Raw genomic sequence first — 18865 nt, 5'->3', positions numbered from 1 at the left:
AAAAATTGTTTTATATAGATGTTATACAAAAGTCTAAATGAACGGCGGTGTAAAGGGCCTAAAAAGTTAATTCATGCAACCTAGTAAAAACGTAAGACAAAAGTTTAGAAGTGACTTATGGTAAAAGCTCTAAAGAGGGTCGGCAACCTCAGCAGCCATCCTTGGCTGGGCAAGGATCTCGAGGTTCCCACCCGATGGAATAGGGACCTCAGCCGTCTTCTCATGACGGAGAAGGTGGATGAGGTGTGTCAATAAATTGTAAAGCACGGGGTAGGAATTCAGAGTTTTTCAAGTACATTGGCTTCTTTTAAAAAGTTATCTAGAAAATCCTGCATGGGCCAGAACAGTGGCTCATAGGATACAAAAAATGATAATAATAATAAGAAAAAACTAAAGACCACAGTCTAAGTTCTCATAATCCAGCTTTTCTTCGATCAAAGTGAGGCATACAGAGTGACTACATATTGTGTGCTTTTCTGCACAGACAAGTAAATGCAGAGTGAATCCATAGAAGCTTTGGTGTGGGCCATGGAAAAAAAAAATGGCAGATTATAGTGAACATAAGACTGATGTAAGAAGCACACTAATCTCCTTACAGGTTGTTTTTGATGTTATGGTTTTCAGAGAAAGCTTCATATAAAAAACCTCTGGTATACATTAACAACACCTGCGGCACTCAAAGGCTGCTTGTTAGGATATAGTTAGGCTACAACAAGCTTTAATTTTATCTTGCTTCCCGATTCCGACCTAGGGCTGTATCATTCTTTGGGACATGGCCCATGCTGTCTGCAACGTGCCACTAAAGCTTAATGAATGGGATGTGGACATTGCAGCCTGGTGCACATACAAGGTAAGTCAGCATACACAAGCATTTATATATCTGGTATTTACCGTCAAAGTTTATGTAACAAAGCCTAAGAAGGACAGCATAAAGTCTGTACCATAAACTTGCACAAAAGGGATCTCAATTTTGTCCGCAAGGAATGTATACAACATACACCCAGTATATTGTAAGCCTGGTCCATGATCATTGCACATGTTAGTACTGCTTGATTACAACAGCCAACAACGCAGTGTCAAAATTATTGGAGCATTTGGTAGCTTTCAGAGATAACAGAGCATAAATTTTCATTTGTGCACAGTTTTTGTAAGTTACAAATCCAATGTTTAGAAAACGTGAATCATCTGATATACAAAAGCAAGCCACATTATGCATGCCTGCGCCATCTAGAGATGACTCCAGATTTCTTAATGTCGGCTGGAATGAAGACATGGTAACGAACCCATTTTTGCTTTGGGTGCTGTTTTGTCATAATGAGGTTCAATCACACTTTGCTTTTTTTTGGAGGCTTGCAGATAAGATACTTTGCTACTGAGCTCCGAAACAAAGATTTGGCACCAATCATGGCATTTGCATTTAGGTTCACAAAGTGCTTCTATAGTCTACTACACCAATGTATCTTAAAAAAAAAAAGTTTCCAGAATTAACCCAAAGCACTCATCTGCATGCCCCTTAGAGCTCTTGTTATTTCAAAGCCTCGTGCTTCTCCACTTTCGATTTCCATTATAATGTCATTGCAAGGAATGACAAAAAATGACTGAAAGCAACTATAGCTCTTTAAAGGGTCAGTCTACTCACCGAGATGAGTGTATAAATAATGGCATATTCTGGTAGTTGGCACCCTATAACATCAATAACGAGGGGTCTGCGCCCGGTTTAGGCAGGAATTTATATTTTATTTCGGCGTTAAAAGTCGCGTAAAAAATCACGGTGGCGACCCCAAACGTTCATTTTGTTCAAGAAAGTGGTAGTCTTTTTTTGTAGAAGCATAAGTGAATATACTACGTACCTTTTGTATGCCCCAATGTCAGAGAAACGCACGTTTTGTTCTGGTAAACTGTAGAAGGCGTACCGCTCGCTTTTTCTGTAAATAACATGAATATTTATAGTTACACGTACGAAAAACGCAGGCACATTCCCACTTTTAGTTCAGCGTATGCTAGCAGAGACGCAAAAATAAACTCATTCTATAGTGGCGCCATCTGGTCGTCAGGACGGGAACCATTGCTGTAAACAAACCGACTCTCCACTTAAGCCTAGGAGTGGCAGAATCGTCACTCTAATTATTAAAATAAAGCAAATTTATCTCTTATATGTTTTCTTATAGGCGAGATGAGCCGAAGCGAAAGACAGGCGCCCCATTTATGGCTAGTGAACTCGCTGAAAAAGGCAGCAACAACGAGAATTCAGTCCGAAGCGAGAGGTCCGGCTTCGACGGGCGCCGCCATGTTTGTCGCCGCGTGGCGGAAATCCAGATGGTTGCCAGATGAGACTACCATCTCATACATATGTGTTCCCACATTAATAAATTCTATTTTAAAATGTTCTACCGCACTCCTTGGCACCACATCTGGCTAAATGGTAATTTCAGTAAAGAGCTATCGGTTGCCGCAAAGAAAATATGGTCGATAAAATTCAGTAGACTGACCCTTTAAGCCCTGATTTCATATTTTGTAAGCATCCTGTTCTGTGCACAGCGAACAAATGGCTTTAGCTTTTTTTAAAGACTACATGTTTGCCAATCGTATCCATGCCAGATGCTAATGAAAACAAAAACATTGTTCCTTTATTTCTCTCATTTCTGCAGTACATGAATGCAGGACCCGGCTGCATAGGCGTTGCGTATATAAGCCACAAATTCCGGAAAGCCTCTGACCGGCTGCCAGAATTCAGAGGCTGGTGGGGCAACAATACCGAGACCAAGTTTCTCATGCGACCCGGTACGCACTGCCTGCAACTCTTTTTTGGTCACATCTCTAGTGTGCTAAAGACACCAGAAAACACAATGCCTTGCATCATGTGGAAATACCTGCCGAGCTACATGAAACAGTTTGCTAGCCCTTGCATCAAAGCATGCATTTAATGTATAACACCATCTGCCAGGCTAGTTGGTTGTGATCCATATGTATCAGCAGCGCGAACACAAAACAGGAAGAAGAAGGAGAAGATAGTACAGAGCTCTGAACTTCCAACTTTTATTTGAACAGAACTGAGCCCGCACTTATATACACATGCCAGGCAAAATCCCACCAGGGGGAGTAATCAAGGCGCACGATCGAACTTGGACCCACACGATGTCCAGGGCATCAAAAAGATAACTAGAATCGCACTATACAATGAAGCACGAATGACATGCGGAAAACAAGAGAATGTAAAAACACGGTTGAGTGTGCGCAAATGGAAAAATGAAAAAACAGAGTTGAGGGCACGAATTCGCATTTTTCCATTTGCACACACTCAACCCTATTTTTACATTCTCTTGTTTTCCGCATGTCATTCGTGCTTCATTGTATAGTGCGATTCTAGTTATCTTTTTGATGCCCTGGACATCGTGTGGGTCCAAGTTCGATCGTGCGCCTTGATTACTTCCCCTGGTGGGATTTTGCCTGGCATGTGTATATAAGTGCGGGCTCAGTTCTGTTCAAATAAAAGTTGGAAGTTCAGAGCTTTGTACTATCTTCTCCTTCTTCTTCTTGTGTTCGCGCTGCTGATACATATGCATTTAATATGCTAACTGAGGTTAGAGAGATAGTTATGACTTTTTGTGAAGTAATAGAAAGCAAGATGACCTGACGATGTGCAGCTGCTACTGAGAACTTAAAGACTGACAAGCAGCAATACTTACGAGCTAATGCAACCATTTTTTGCCAGTGCTTTATGGCAAACCCCAGTCCACACGTGATGATTTGTTCTCCCCGCAGAAATGCTGCGATAGCTTCAGTCTTTTTGTTTGTTTTCTTACTGCATACAGCGGCTCCTTGGTAGTGAACAAGACGCATACAATTTAATGGTGCCTTCATTATTCAAATACACTTTCACCGTAGCACATCACCATCTATTGGATGGTCTTTAGGATTATTAAGAGTTTGAAAAAACGAGACAGCTTTGCACTGTACAGTCTCTTTTGTGTACTAATACAAAGGTTTCAAAAGTGATCATTGCAGATAACTATCTTACTTGTGCTTTAACATTACTATTAGATTTCAGTGGCCATTGCTTGTTTGTGGGCTCCACAACAGTGACAGTAATCTTGAGGTACATCCAATTGAAATACCATTCATAGTGAAGTTTTTATTGTCCCACTGACTTCACAGTAAACCACTGTAGTAACACTGGTTTAGTTTGCAATTTAATAGTATGGCAGTTGCTCCTGATGCATGCTTCCTCCACATGCACCAAGACTGGCTATAGTAGTTTTGACACATTAAAACGTATTCATTTTTATTTCAGCTTGGCTGAGATAAATTTAACTGTTACTGCTTGAATTGAGCCTGCGGAATTGAGGATTCAAACTGCCTAACCAACATTACATGATGGCTACTTTTCAGATTTTGATCCGTGCCTGTCTGCAGATGTCTTCAAGCTCTCCAATGGACCACCGCTCTTAATTGCACCTGTCATGGCGAGCTTGGAGGTAAGTTTCATGTGGGCTCAGAAACATTATAAGCACTTTTTATAAGTGTTGTGTCCCCTTATTGCTTTTGTGTGTGTGCGCCCCCGCGTCCTCCTCCTAACGACAGTTCGCATCCTCCTCCTAACGACCACTCAATCCTCCTCCTAACGACCACTCGCATCCTCCTCCTAACGACCGCTTGCCCCTCGTCGCACGCTGTCGCCGGATGCCCCCCCACGGTGCGCCCCCGCACCCTCCTCCTGTTCTGGGAAGCCACTCCCTGCCGTGGACGCTTCTCCACTCCCTCCTTTCTTCGGGCGGCCAGTTCGGCTCCTGCCTCGGTCGACGCTGGTCGCACCCTCATCGGCTTTAAATAAACGAAGTCTTAAAGTACCGTGTGCGTCTTTCGCTGCATTCAACACAGCGACCGGACACGACAATAAGAAAGAAAGGGTTTATTCAAAGGTGAAATGTAATTCCAGCTAGGCATGAGCTGTATGTGCAGTGAAGGTCAGCAAAGGCTTGTTATTTTCAAAACACGAAAGCGCAGAATTGAATGCAGATCCACACAATGAAACCATCTCTACACTGGTTCCAGTGATTGATGGCATTTTGATGGTCATTAATTTTGTTTATGTGAGGATGGCTTTCTATTACAGCTTTCAGTCAATAACGCTATATTAGCAGGATACTAGATAGGCATTTTTTTTAATTCACATTTCATAATTGTTACATCACTAAAACAAAACAAAGGAAGCCTACGCATCTTGAAAACTTGATTAAACTAGTTTGGCTTGTTTATAAACAATACCTAGAGGAACAATAGCATAAAACACGTTGTTTCTTCTTGAGCTAGACTTAGTGACAACCGAAAACCACTAGACTATACTCGTAGCACATCAATCCTTATAACTAGCTCACAGTGCTTTGTGAGTGGTTGATTTTAGCTTTATAAGTTTTTTGAGGAGTCGTCGTACTGTATAATACCTAATTTTTGAAGGACTTAATTTTTATGTTTTTCGTGAAATACATAAAACTTGCGAAAAAATTGTTCCCGCAAATCACTTGGTCAAAACGTTGACTTATAATTTCTCAAAAAGTGAATTTCTTAAGAACAGCATGTTGCTTTTGTCTCCAATACACATTTGATACAAGTGAACTTCTCAAGCCAGAATTCCCGCTTACTCAGAGACATTGCTTCCACAATATCTGCCAAAGCATATTCATTCAGAATGGCGTCTTTGCGCCATTTAAATTCACGGCACACTTCACTGGGCGAAAATCTTTCCCAGCCCAAATGGTTTATGGAACAATTTCCAGATGGTTCCAGTTGGAACCAACTGCATTCCAGTTGGTTCCAACTGGAACCAACTGGAAATTGTTCCATAAACCAGTTGAGCTGGGAAAGATTTTCACCTGGTATATGCTTACTTTGAAGACTAACTTTATGTCCACTGCACTTTGTACAAAACGTACAAGAGACTCGTCCGCACCATGACACTGCATGAAACTGCCTTAGGGTAGCACAGAGCACTAAGGGGCCAGCAACTTCTGCTTCGTGAAATTCAGTGCCCGCGAATTTTTCGTTAACTGCCATTTTAAGCATCTATGAAATATCGAGTCCGGGAAAAATAGGCCTTTTTCAAGTATTTACCACAGCAGATTTCACTTCCTCTTTTAAGAGGGACTAACTTTTTTGAAACCTCCTCCTGTATGCTTGTGCTATTGTGTAATTCAGTGCAAACTGCTGGATTCAGCAATGCTTTAAAACAAAAAGAAATTGCGTGCATGAGCTAGTAGTACGATAAAAAAAAGCGGCATCATTAAAGCAAAGGAACAGAATAAGAATCTAACTTTAGCAAGGCTGAGCTATTCCCACAGATAGTGACACAGTGTGTCTTTCTTTTTTCTTTTTGTGCAAAACAGATGTTTGCTGAGGCCAAGGAGTCTGACCGGCAGCGAAAACAGTTTCTGCTGACTGGTTACTTCGAACTTCTGATGATTGATGATCTTGGTGCCAGCCATGACCTCACAGATTCCACACGCCCATTCCACATTCTCACGCCATCTGACACAGCAAAGAGGGGATCCCAGCTGAGCATCCACCTTGCTGAAGAGCCCAAATTCACGCATGGGGAACTGCAGCGCAGGGGAATCCTAGTGAGTTCCTTACTTACTCAAACCCCCAACTACTATAGCACAGAAGCTTTGGAGAGAGTGTTGCTGTGCAACATGTAAAAAAAAGTCTGTGCTAGCCATCTGTCAGCTAACGCATCTTTCTATACAGTATGGCCTCTGTATTCACATGTATAGATCTGTTAAGGACTGCTACCACTTTCTTTTATCACTATTAATTGAATTCCACATCATGACGACACTCGCTGTGCTCATAATAAGATACTTTGTAGCCCAAACCTAAGACTAATAAGGGTAATTTCAGAGCTAAGGTTTTTGCTACAGCTTGTCGAATTTAATTACCAGCACTTACGAGCAAGTCATGCGGGTACTGGGAATAACTCGACGCAACCATGAGTAAGGCCCCTAACTCCCCGCGATTCAGCGAAAAATCACGGATTTAAGAATTTTTTGCAGAATTGTGCGTTAGCAGTCACATTTCCATTTTTTATGCCATTGCTCTTATAGACATTAGTAGGAATAGCAGCATGATGAAAAAATGACTATTTCACCTTATTTATATGAATATGAGATGGAAGTTTGAGAACTCAGGAAAATTTTTAAATGAATATTATCAAAGTTATAACACAATCTCGAACTATTCACGCCAACCATAGGCCAAAGGTCCCCCAACAAAACGCAGGTGGCACGCCAAGATGCAGAAGCACTGGATACGCTTGACGTTATTTCTGAGGCAATGCTTGAGATGTACGCGCCACAACAGAGCAGATCAAAGTATCCAATACTTTAATGCACGCAGACTCCCATGCAGCAGCAACCACCATCATCGCCATGCACCTGCCACTTGTGCTGTAAGCTGCGCAGTCCTGCATTTGTTTACCATTTATTGCTTTCCCTACTCCACTCAACTTTCACAGTGACTTATCTTTCTCAGTGACCCACACCACCTTCTTTCCACATCCACAGCCCCTTCTTCTTCGCACTCCCATGCTGCGTGCTTTGGCCCATGTTCATTAAAAAAGCTGGCTTCCCATGGTGGCTTTCAAAGCCCGGTGGTGAAAGTTGTTTTAGCTACCTTGAAAAGCTCAGGAAAAAAAAATATTGACATTACATTCGTACCTTGCTTAGAATATAAAGAGAGACACATTTTGAAGCATTATTCCACGTTTCCCGCAGAATTTTGTAGATTGTTGTTGTCAATTTGCAGAATTTCAAATTTTCTGCCATGGAGAGTTGAAGGCCATAAAAAGGCTCTGAAAGGAGCTCTAATAAAGTTGCGGTGTGCATGGGATGTTATAGGGACAGTGAGGAGAGCTCTATTAATATTTTTTTTATAGCAAAATCCAAAAGTTCGGCATTTCATGGCTTTGTTGCCACTTGGCCGGCAGCGAAAGATGCATTTATTTCTAAGAAATTTGGATTCGAAGTTGAAAAAGTTTTTCCCGCCGCTCAGATTCAAACTTGGGATTCTCCTATGACGACACAGGACTAAGTGACGTGAAACATGACGTGCACATGACGTAGCGCAGACTCCGTGATTTCTGACGGCCAGCAGAGCGGCCTAGCAGCAGCCGAAATAAAAGCTACCGCCGGCCGCACGTTGAAGGCATCTATCGGCTATTGCGGCCGTCGCTACCGTCGCTTCGCTTACGTTTGCACCGGCGTTTTGCCAGCGTTACGATGGATCCTGTTCTCGAAGTCGTCAACGAAGTTCTCGCAAATAGACACTTTAGCATACCGTGTACCTTGTTACCGTTAGCGGAATACTGGGAGCCCGCCTAAAGCCGGTGAGCAGGCGCTGATTGGTCCCGATGCTGCAGGCGCGCGTGTAGCTGCCGGGCACGTGGCCCCATCTGGCGACGTAAAGGAGATTTACACATGCATTGGCTGCGCCTCAGTGATTTGTGGCTTCTCGTGTCCCAGTGCTAATAGAACCATTGGTTCTAGCAACACTGTTTCGTCCTATGACGTCATCACGCTTGTACTTGCGAGTTTGGCCTGTGGCGGCGATACCTGTATTTTGGTTCTTGCTCTTTTCTATGTTACAAGAGCTTTGTTGTCAGTATGAGTGGCGTTTTTGTAATCAGGAGCTGGTATTCTGTCGATACAGGCCAACTTCAATTTCTCCTCAGTGTCTCTTTAAAGTGCCTTGCTCCTTGAATATTGTCCAGCAAGAATTTTTTTTTTTAACGTGCTTTGTTGACGTTAACTTTTCTGTAGTCAAAACTTGAATTTCAGCATCTTCGCACTTTTCCCTCATCACGTATCTCTTTTTGCACACTGGAAAGTGGGCACTTCTCCGCTGGCCTCACCTCCGCGGGCGGAGCTTCCTGTCCCGCCGGAGCTACCTGGCTTATTGGTCGTGTCATGGTCCGAAAGACGTCCGAAAGAATCTAACCAATAGCCACCTCTCAGGTTGTATACGCAGGTGCGAGCGATGGAGGAGGGTGCGAGAGTGGAAAAGTTGCTGGGAAGGGCTCGCCAACTTTTGCGCGTGATTGTGGGTTCTCTGCTGCGTGTAGAAGTGTATTATTTGGCTCAGGTGTTTATGACAACACAATGCAGTGATTGAGAGAGTTGAGGGTTCTCCTTGGAAGGTGTTTCAGAGCCCCTTTAACCATGAGCTAGAAACAGGAAATAAACAGGGGCTGCAGAGCACCATGCCTAGAAATGTTTTAGATGGCATCTCAGCCCTAAGGCATGAGTTGATGTCCTGGTTGAATGTCAACAGCCAGAGCAATAATTTTATTTTTCTTTTCATTTGCACAAGGTAATGGCGGCTTTAATGAACAGAATCATGCACAATTAGGTGCTAGCCTGTCAATGGAAAGAGAACTGTATATGCAACTAATCTTGAACGTACTAGTTAATGTGTGGTGCAGCCAGGCCGACGTAGGAGCGTTTGCTCAATTCTAGCCATTTCAATTCAATTTGCAGGTAAATGTGGTGGTGATTTATGTGATTCAAATGAAAATTGCCCCCATGTTGTTTAAATCTTAGTCAATAGCACACATAGTCATGTTACTTAACTGGAGTGCTCATGTCCTATCTTCATTTCTCTTTTTCAGTGTGACCTAAGGATGCCCTCTGTTGTTCGTCTTGCCCCTATGCCACTGTACAACACATATGAAGATGTCTACAACTGCATCCAAGCACTGAGGGAGATCTGTGCCAACTTCCCTTTGCAGCCAGTCCCTAATAATGGCTGTTAGCATCAACAGCAGTAGTCTCATAACTTATAGGCAGCTCTTGCAAGCAGCATGGCGAACCCTGTCGCAAGGAGGTTGCTTTTGCCCTCCTTCTGTGAAAATCTCAGAGAAAACACTCAGATTAGGCAGACAGCATGAGTGTGTGAACCGGATATTTCTTTTTCAGGCCACAATTGCAGAAGAGGCTGACAAAGTGTGTCGATCTGTATGAAAAATTTAGGATATTAGCACATGTTAACATTTCACAAGCACTAAAACTATGAACAAACCAGAAATCAATAGGAGCTGAATAAAACTGGTTACAGAAGAAAGAACTTCATTTCTCAGTTGTAATGTCTTTGTTGGTTTGGTTTATTGGGGTTTAACGTCCCAAAGCGACTCAGGCTATGAGAGACGCCGTAGTGGAGGGCTCCGGAAATTTCGACCACCTGGGGTTCTTTAATGTGCACTGACATCGCACAGTACACGGGCCTCTAGAATTTCGCCTGCATCGAAATTCAGCCACCGCAGCCGGAATCGAACCCGCGTCGTTCGGGCCAGCAGCCGAGCGCCGTAACCACTGAGCCACCTCGGCGGGGCGTAACGTCTTTGTGTGATACTTTCTGTTGTGATAATACACATACCTTGCACCAAAGGACACAACGGCAGTTACTTCAATTTAATCAACACAGTTTCACTTCTACTATCTTTGCTTAGCATAATTCAGTTGTTAAAAATAGTTTGCTTGCATGATGGGCACATTTTACACAGGAATGATAACAAACATCACCATTGCCAGCCACATTATGTTGACTGTTCGATAATAATGCCTCTCTCATCGATCTCCAATTGGTGCTGTCCAGCGCAGCTGCAAGTGATGAACAAGCAAAGAGAGGGGCACTGAAATATCTTTCGGCGAAGCTGTGAACCCTGTTCAGCATAAAGGGGGCTCCACTCGCAAAATTACCCATAGCAAGACTTTACTGACTGCTTTCTGTATTGCTTAAATTACCAGCAATCAAAATTTGCCTTCCAGCATGTCCTGGGGATTCTCTTTTCCAGTTATTTTTAATACACTGGAAGCTCTACACCTACGCTGGCACTGATAGGTGCTCACAGTGCTCCACCCACTGAAACATGATTATGTTGTGCTTTCTATTTCCTTCTCCCACCTGCGTACTAGCTTATGATGTACTGGAAACTTAGGGGTTCAACTTGCTGTGTTTGCTTTACCATCGGTGGGATTTAAAACACGCACAACAAGCAGCAAAAGATGCAGTGTCTTGATCTGCAAGAAGGATTCACAAGAAAATAAATTATTGTTACAAGTGCAACAGTTGGCAGTGTTATGCAGAAAAAGAGGTAGTGTACAAGAGAACATTGGGGAGCAGGTAGCATGTTACACATTTGTCTATTTTGAATAGTCATCTTTTGAGCAGCTGGTAGGTTATTTCCAAATCAATTATGAGCGAAGGTGATTTTATCCTGCAAGTGTGGTAATTCACCATTGCGAGAGCCCTGCTAACTCATATTTATGAAGACGCTGATTATCTACGAAAGAAGCATAAAATCTGGTTTTTGGTTTGCTGGGTATATGGAACAGTAAGGAGACGTGACATATTATACATTTAGCTCCCGCATCATGAAAGTCACCAGAAGAGTTTTGGCTCTAGTCAAAGCTTTAACTGCGAAGTTTTGCCCAACAGCTTGGTATAATGACGAACGTATGCAAGACCATAGTGCAGGGGTTCTCAAACTTTTTTGCTTGGAGGAACCCCAAAAGCCTTCAATAAGTTCCCGGGAACCCCCCCCCCCCCCCCCCAACCCACCCCGCTTTTACTTACCAGCAATGTTGTCGAGTGCATTTTTGCAAAGAGAGAGTTGCAAAAGTTAAATGTTTATTGCACCGATTAATACAAATGCTAATGTGCTGGGAAGTACTGCTTCCCTTTTGAGAGCAAGTCAAAGCGTGGCTCAGCAGCACTCAGAGCCAGTCTCATATCAACTGCCGGGTCAGGGTCAGTGAGGGTTCTTGCGGAACACAAGAAGACAGCCCGCGGAACCCCTGTGTTCCGCGGAACCCAGTCTGAGAACCCCTGCCATAGTGTAACGCTGAGAGAAGTGCCTGTCAAAACAGTAACGGCAATAATTACAAGGTTTTATCTGTACTGCACAAATGACACTTGTGGGGCTTTTGAAGCCACAAATGGCTTGCTGCATGGCGCCTATGCTCCATCTCACTACTTCTGGCAGTGCAGTGCAAGCTACAAGTGTGACGCAACGGCTTCCTGACCTGTTTGGCTGTGTCGTGAGCCTGAGAAGATCGAGAGCACACTTCTGGAAGTCGTTAGAAAAACAGCAAACCACTTTCACAAATCAGAGCTAGTGAAGCGTACAATGCAGCTATTTTACTGCTGAAAAATGACAAAAACTGTACAAATACAGCTAATAAAGAAATCAGTAAGAATTTCAGTCAACCAACTCAATGAAAGATCAACTGCAGCTGTTCTGAAAGGGAATTAATATTGCAGCAAAGATATTTAACATGGCACCACCTCACCAGAGAAGGATTTGGCCACCCTGGTGTAGCACTTGGCCGCAACCTTCTACCTATGGGGCAGAAACGTGGAGGCTAACAAAGAGGTATAATTCAGCAGAGTAGTAATTTGGGCCTGTTGGTAGTTAATGATGAGGAAATTAGAGCGCAAAAATACAAAGACAAAGTGGAGACAAAGTGGAGACGTGGACGGGACATAGCGCTTGTCCCGTCCACGTCTCCACTTTGTCTTTTTTTTTGCGCTCTAACTTCCTCATCATCTAACAAAGAGGGTTCAGCTTAAGTTAAGGACAACGCAGCGAGCTATAGAAAAAATAAAAATGATAGGCGTAACGTTAAGAGATCGGAAGCGGGCGGAGTGGGTGAGAGAACAAACACGCGTTCGAAATCAAGAGGAAGAAGTGGGCTTGGGCAGGGCATATAATGCAAAGGCAAGATAACCGCTGGTCCTTAAGGGTAACGGAGTGGATTCCAAGAGAAGGCAAGCGTAGCAGGGGGCGGCAGAAAGTTAGGTGGTCAGATGAGATTAAGAAATTTGCGGGAATAAGGTGGCCGCAACTGGCGAAGGAGAGGGTTAATTGGAGAGACATGGGAGAGGCCTTTGCTACAGTGCTAGCACTGTACCTTTGCCCTGCAGTGGGCGTAGTCAGGCTGATGATGACGTTAAGATTTCCTTCTTTCCTTTCCTAATGAAAAGAACAGATTCGACATCAACCCAGAGTACGAAAGAAAGCGACATAAATTAGTTCAACGAGCGCACGTACGCAACCAACCCTGAAAATTGGGAAACTAGAATGCAAGCTATCGCTTCTGAACAGTGACTTCGTTCAGAAGACGGCAGTCAACCTGTGACCTGACTCATACTTCTGCAAAAAGCTTTTGATAAGCTACAGAATTACCGCTGCTTACTACATTTATGTACAGTTTGCAGCAGATTCCGCAGCAAGAACAAGCAGACGCAAGTCATTTCAATTCCGCGCATTTTGTGCTGCTTCACATTTCACGGTAGATAGATGGTAAGAGTGCTTCCTTTGAAACTGGGTGTCAGAAGCCCGCCAGGCTTAAATATATGTGTGTACTACTATGCCGCGTACTGTCGCGTACTTGATCGAGACAGGAAGCAGAAAAATTGTGCGACAAATACAACTAAACCTTTATATTTTTTATACAGATTTTACGCAATACTTACATGTAAACAAAACGTAGCCCAATCGCATTTGCTTACATGTGGCTCAAGACGCCTCAAGGAACAACACGAAAACAACAAAATATACTACGACACGGTAACTCGTCAACAAAAGCTTCTGACGTAATAAAAAATTTAGTTATAGTTGTTTACGATTGGTCAATTTTTTCAGAGCTCGACCAATGAGAAAGCGTGCTAGTCCTTGCTGCGAAAGACACGGTTCTGAATGTCGCTCGCCATCTTGGATGCTGGCGAGGTGTTTAAACGATAGTAAACGTAAAAAATATTAATCAAGATAGACTATTTTAAACAATTTTCGACATGGAGGTCGTCAAAGCCTTCAACAGCGAGGTAAGCAATTGTTGGATCATCTTTTTGGAGGCTTTTCAAGCACTCATGCGAACCCATTCTCGATGTGTCGTATGAGGCCTAACCGGCATGTTTCTCACACTTTTATAAACATTTCTATCAAAATAAGCGGTACCCACATGCGAATTTCCGCGTGTTCGTAGGTACTGATCACTTAAGTTTGATCCTTCATATGTGTGCATGTTCTGACCGCCAGCAAACATCGATCGCGCTTAGAATGTTTCGGTGTAGCGGTTCTCCCGCACCGTTGTGTGTGCTTGCGCGTAGAGGAGTTGACGGCCCTTTAACTCGGATGTTTTTGCCGTTCTCGTTGCTGCTACTAAGAAATGCAGCGCTGAACTTGTGGCATTTACTCTGCTCTTGTGCGAACAACTTGGCGATCTTCATGTTCTGGTAACTGCGTATCTCGCGCCCCGCGGTTCGGTGCGTTGCCTAGCTAGCGTCATGCCAAGCACACATCGGCTTGTTCGCTCCTGCAGTTCAATTGCTGTGGGCCTGCAGAAGCGGTTTGATTTATCGTAGGCGATATGATCGCTTATTTCAACCTCTGGTTGTTGTGCATTGTGTTCAGCTTTCTTGCTAGTGCATTTGGGGTAATCGAGGCGTCTCAGCGGCTCTAGAGAGGATCGGTCGTGACGGCAAGCATGCTTGTTGGGCGGATCAGATAACGGAGCGCTGAAATAAAGCGCTTCATTTGCTTATGCGTCCATTTCGCGACGATTTCTGTGGCCTCTGGTTGGGTGCCAGGTAGCTTGTGCTCGTTCCCGCAGGCTCGTTTTCCCTTGGAAGTTCTTAGTTTCTGACGTCGGGTTATTGCCGGAATGAGTGTATCTCACAACATTGTGGCGCTATTGTGCTCATAATTCATGCCGTTTATAAAGCTTTTTAGTGCCTGTGAATGTGTTTTGTTGTGCAAAAGAAAACTACGAAAATACCGCTTTAAAATATGCGCGGAGGTACCCGTAGTAAAACGCCGTAGATCATGTTCTAATGAACTTACCATTTCCTTGGACAGCTTTCCTCGCTGTATGAAGGCAAACCTCCGATCTCCAAAGCCAAGATGACAGCAATTACAAAATCTGCAATCAAAGGAATCAAATTTTACAAACACATTGTGCAGAGTGTTGAGAAATTCGTGCAGAAGGTAGGTGCCTTTTTAAAATATATTTCGCTCTTTTATCATCAGTTTGATGATGCCGTCAAAACAAATGGCTGGATCATTTGACATTTCACACTGTGCCAAAGTGTGGTGCGTTCTGACTGCACCTGTCTTCTGTACTTGCAAAAAGACGAGTGAAAGTTAGTATTGGCAGTGGTGGACTGAAGTGAGGGTGCTCTTGACACTGGCACGAGTAAGCCAAGAATCGCCATTAATTTCAGGTGGAAGAAAGTATACTAGAATGCATGCAGGAGACCATTTGAAATTAAAGATGGCATTGCCACAACGAGCAGTGCTTTCCCATTGTCTTTATGGCTTCTGAAAGCTTTGTAACCTGTTTGAAATGTTTGAGATGATTGTTGATATTGTGTCTGTCTAGTGAGCAGCATGTGTAAGATTTTGTGTATTATTTCTCTTTTAATGCACGAGTCTTATTTGATGCAAGTATAAGAAGCTTAAACGTGGTGTTGAGGGTGTTGGCACGCTTTTGAAGTCTTAAAAGATTAGTCAGAGTGTGATACAAGTACGAAGTGAGGTAAGCATTTTAAATTGTTTCACCTGTCCTGTTTTGCTGTTGTAACAGTTGTCATTTTGTGCTCACTTTCTAGTGTCTTCAATTTAGTGGCAGATGTCCACCCTTTCGCTGTACTTGCAGGGTCACTGCATGCAGTGCATGGTTTTTTTTTTGCACACTTGAGCTGGACTTCGTCATTATGCAATGCTTAGAACCTGTTACCGGTGGTCTATTGCAGTGGCTGGGTCAATGCCAAGAAAAGGAAGCCATAGGTATAGAGACAGCGATCATGGGAAACTCATGGGAAATTCATGGGGATGAGTTTCCTACCATGGCTTCGAGATGAGTGATGGGGGATCATGGGTTGGGAGGCTTATTTTTTGTCACTAGACATTTGCTGATTTGTGCGACTGTTTCATCACACAGTGTCGGCCAGAGTACAAGGTGCCAGGCCTGTACGTTGTGGACTCCATAGTACGGCAGTCGCGGCACCAATTTGGTCAGGACAAGGATGTCTTTGCACCTCGGTTCACCAAGAACATCCAGAACACATTTCAGCACCTTTTCAAGTGCCCTGAAGAGGACAGGGTGAGCACCTGGCAAACTGCTGCATGGCTTTCATTCTTGCCCATTAGTGGCGGTCTTGTGAGGGGTCCTTCGCAAGTCTAGCCTGCGTAGTTGAAGCAGGCTTTCTGCTCACCGAAGAGAGAACCCACTGAAAGGGAAACATACCACAACAACACACTGAAATATGAAGCCAGGATTCCCTTCTGTGGCTCCCACTATTGTTGAAGGGGCACTGCGATGTTTTCCTCGGTACCAATTGATGTCATTAAATCGATTTATCCTGCGTTCCTGAGACCAGGGCAAAAAGAGTTATTGAAATCAGAGCATGCAAATGAAAGTTATTGCGCTTTGAAAATTCGAAATGAAAAGATGAGACGAAAACGCGTTTCACTCACCCATTTCACTCACCTGGTACTTAGACTAGGCACCACCAATCAGAACCGCACCTAGCGCACACGCAGAGGAAGCTTGCTTGTAATTGTTGCTTTGCTTTGTTGGGGCAGCCCATGGCCGCATATTTTGACAGCATCTCCCCCCCTCCCCACCAAACTCGTCTTCTCCAGTCTGGCCTCAATCCGGCCGTGGCGGTTGAATTTCTATGGAGGCCCGTGTACTGTGCGATGTCAGTGCACGTTAAAGAACCCCAGGTGGTCGAAATTTCCGGAGCCCTCCACTACGGCGTCTCTCATAGCCTTAGTCGCTTTGGGACGTAAAACCCCATAAGCCAGACTAAACCAAACCTTTCTTTTCACACTTTTGGGCAAGGTGTATTGACTGGCTTTTTTTTTCGCTGCCTCCTCGGTGTGGTTTGAACAGCGCTCGCCCCAACTAAGGTTTGAAGCAGAACGGAAAGTGTCGCCGCTGGGGCTATTCATATTAGTTTTCGTTCGTTGTCACTGCTTCTTTCTAGTTTTTGTTGCATGCAAAAAAGCTTAGAGTACTCAGAGACATAATATATTGGATCCATATCGTGAGTATAAAGGAACAATATGCAAACTGGACGCACAACCAATCCTCTTAGAGAGGCAGCGCCCAATCTGGTTGCCACCTCATTTCCGCTGCCGAAAATGGCCTCTGCGTTGCGACACCATTGGCTCGAAACGAGCATTTCTGAAGAAGATTAAAGTATTAAATACTACAATTTCGGTGATTGCTTTGGGCGTTCAGGAGCCACAATGCCCCTTACTCTGCATACAAAGAATAAAAACCTCATGCTTTATCTACGTCGCTGGGCCCCTTTAACTCTTGTTGCTGTGGGTGCTGTTGTTGGCTGAGTTGGACCTTTGTACCAGTAAACATCTTCACCTCTGTTGTAAGCCTCCAGAACTCAGTTGCAGAACTAATTCAAAGATGGAGTGTTTGCTTAGGACAGTGCAATTGTGACATGTGATTGAAGGTGTTACATGACAACGCTGCTGAGGATAGAAAAAAAATTTTTTTCGTGTAATTGGATGGGGTTACAGTCGCCAACACATCTAAGAGATGAAGAGATGCTTTCTAAGAGATGCTTTGCTTTTACTTGTGTTTGCTGGGTTTGAGCACTGCTTCTCATTGCCTCTTCCTTGCAGCCAAAGATAGTGCGGGTACTCAACCTGTGGCAGAAGAACCAGGTGTTCCCTCCCGATGTCATCCAGCCACTTTTGGACATGGCCAGCCCTGGTGCTGTGCCCGCAGGTGAGCACTGTATGGTGTTGTACCTTTTGCATGTCCAGCACTGAGGTCTGGTTTGCCAATTCTGTCAGCCTGGCTTAAAAATGTGCTTGCTACAAAAGTAACTCTAGAATAGGGTTTGTAGGCCCTTGTGCTCTTCGACAATATTGCTACCATCCTCGAGGCCCTGGCTTTTTTAAGGAATCCTTTTATATTCCGGCTGAGGCGTGATCATGAAACCCATTCAAGTACAGTCGAGAGCAAAAAATATTAGCATAGATCACTGGCGATCAGAATTCGTATATCTCACCACGCGGCGCTGCGGTACGCAGACCTGCTTATCGGGCCATTTCCATGTTTTGCAGCCTAGGGGGGGACGGCAGGAAGTAAGCTTTATCAAGCGCGAACCGCCCGAGCGTTCAAGTGCCGACCCTACGTGACTGTGCATGCTGCATTTATTTTTGGCTCGGTTATCAAGCAAAGATGGCTTCTTTCTATTACTGTTTTTTTATGTCCGCGATGGTTTGTCAAAAGGAACTCGCGGGAACAATAGCTGATAGCGCTGCTTTTAGCCAGTAATTTTTCTGGTCCGTGGCAGTCCACTGAACCCCCCTAATACTGTAGAATGGGAACGGCCCGGCACTCTCGTTATCAGCCTCTTAGCCACCGGCAGCGCCACGCGTTGTCATTCCAGCGCTCTGGTGTTCCGTCTCGTGTGCTAATCTTTTTTACCCGCGACTGTACCATTTGCAGCGTTTAAATTGCCATGTACTTGCGCATTTCAAAAGCAATTGTTTTAAGTCCAGGGCAGCTGCAGCATCACATTAGGTAGATGGAAGTGGCAAAATAAACTAGTGTCATATTTCTAGAAACCATCTTTTGTCATTATGATACTCAACCTATGACCAACTGTGATTGCTCGGTGGCTTTGATTGCTGGTCCCAAGTTTGTGGGTTTGACCCTGGCCGCGGTAGATGTATTTCGATGGAAGTGAAATGTGAAAATGTCTGTGTGTTGCATGATGTCAGCGCATGTTGGAGGACTCCGGGTGGTCTGAATTAATTTGGAGCCCTGCACAATGACAT

General features: G+C 44.0%; 2 protein-coding genes across 11 annotated transcripts in view; both read left to right on the top strand.

The window, feature by feature from the left end:
• LOC149359036 (uncharacterized) overlaps positions 1-10118 on the top strand; it is a 44074-nt gene extending 33956 nt beyond the window's left edge. For all 5 annotated transcript variants that reach the window (XM_089571213.1, XM_089571216.1, XM_089571217.1 and 2 more), the window contains exons 9-13: positions 752-850; positions 2649-2781; positions 4390-4475; positions 6381-6614; positions 9659-10118. In XM_089571213.1, coding sequence (XP_089427339.1) covers positions 752-850; positions 2649-2781; positions 4390-4475; positions 6381-6614; positions 9659-9802 — 696 coding nt within the window. In that variant the 3' untranslated portion in view covers positions 9803-10118. The remainder of the gene's footprint in view (positions 1-751; positions 851-2648; positions 2782-4389; positions 4476-6380; positions 6615-9658) is intronic.
• A 3602-nt stretch (positions 10119-13720) lies between these two features.
• Isha (Insulator su(Hw) mRNA adaptor) overlaps positions 13721-18865 on the top strand; it is a 49350-nt gene continuing 44205 nt past the window's right edge. For all 6 annotated transcript variants that reach the window (XM_089571212.1, XM_089571208.1, XM_089571211.1 and 3 more), the window contains exons 1-4: positions 13721-13872; positions 14906-15034; positions 15990-16151; positions 17699-17804. In XM_089571212.1, coding sequence (XP_089427338.1) covers positions 13843-13872; positions 14906-15034; positions 15990-16151; positions 17699-17804 — 427 coding nt within the window. In that variant the 5' untranslated portion in view covers positions 13721-13842. The remainder of the gene's footprint in view (positions 13873-14905; positions 15035-15989; positions 16152-17698; positions 17805-18865) is intronic.

This window comes from Amblyomma mixtum, chromosome 2 (assembly GCF_055824585.1).
Source record: "Amblyomma mixtum isolate Tamu chromosome 2, ASM5582458v1, whole genome shotgun sequence".
Taxonomy (NCBI): Eukaryota; Metazoa; Arthropoda; class Arachnida; order Ixodida; family Ixodidae; genus Amblyomma; species Amblyomma mixtum.
The sequence above is the reverse complement of the archived record's forward strand: the minus strand, read 5'-3'. Positions and strand labels throughout refer to the sequence as shown.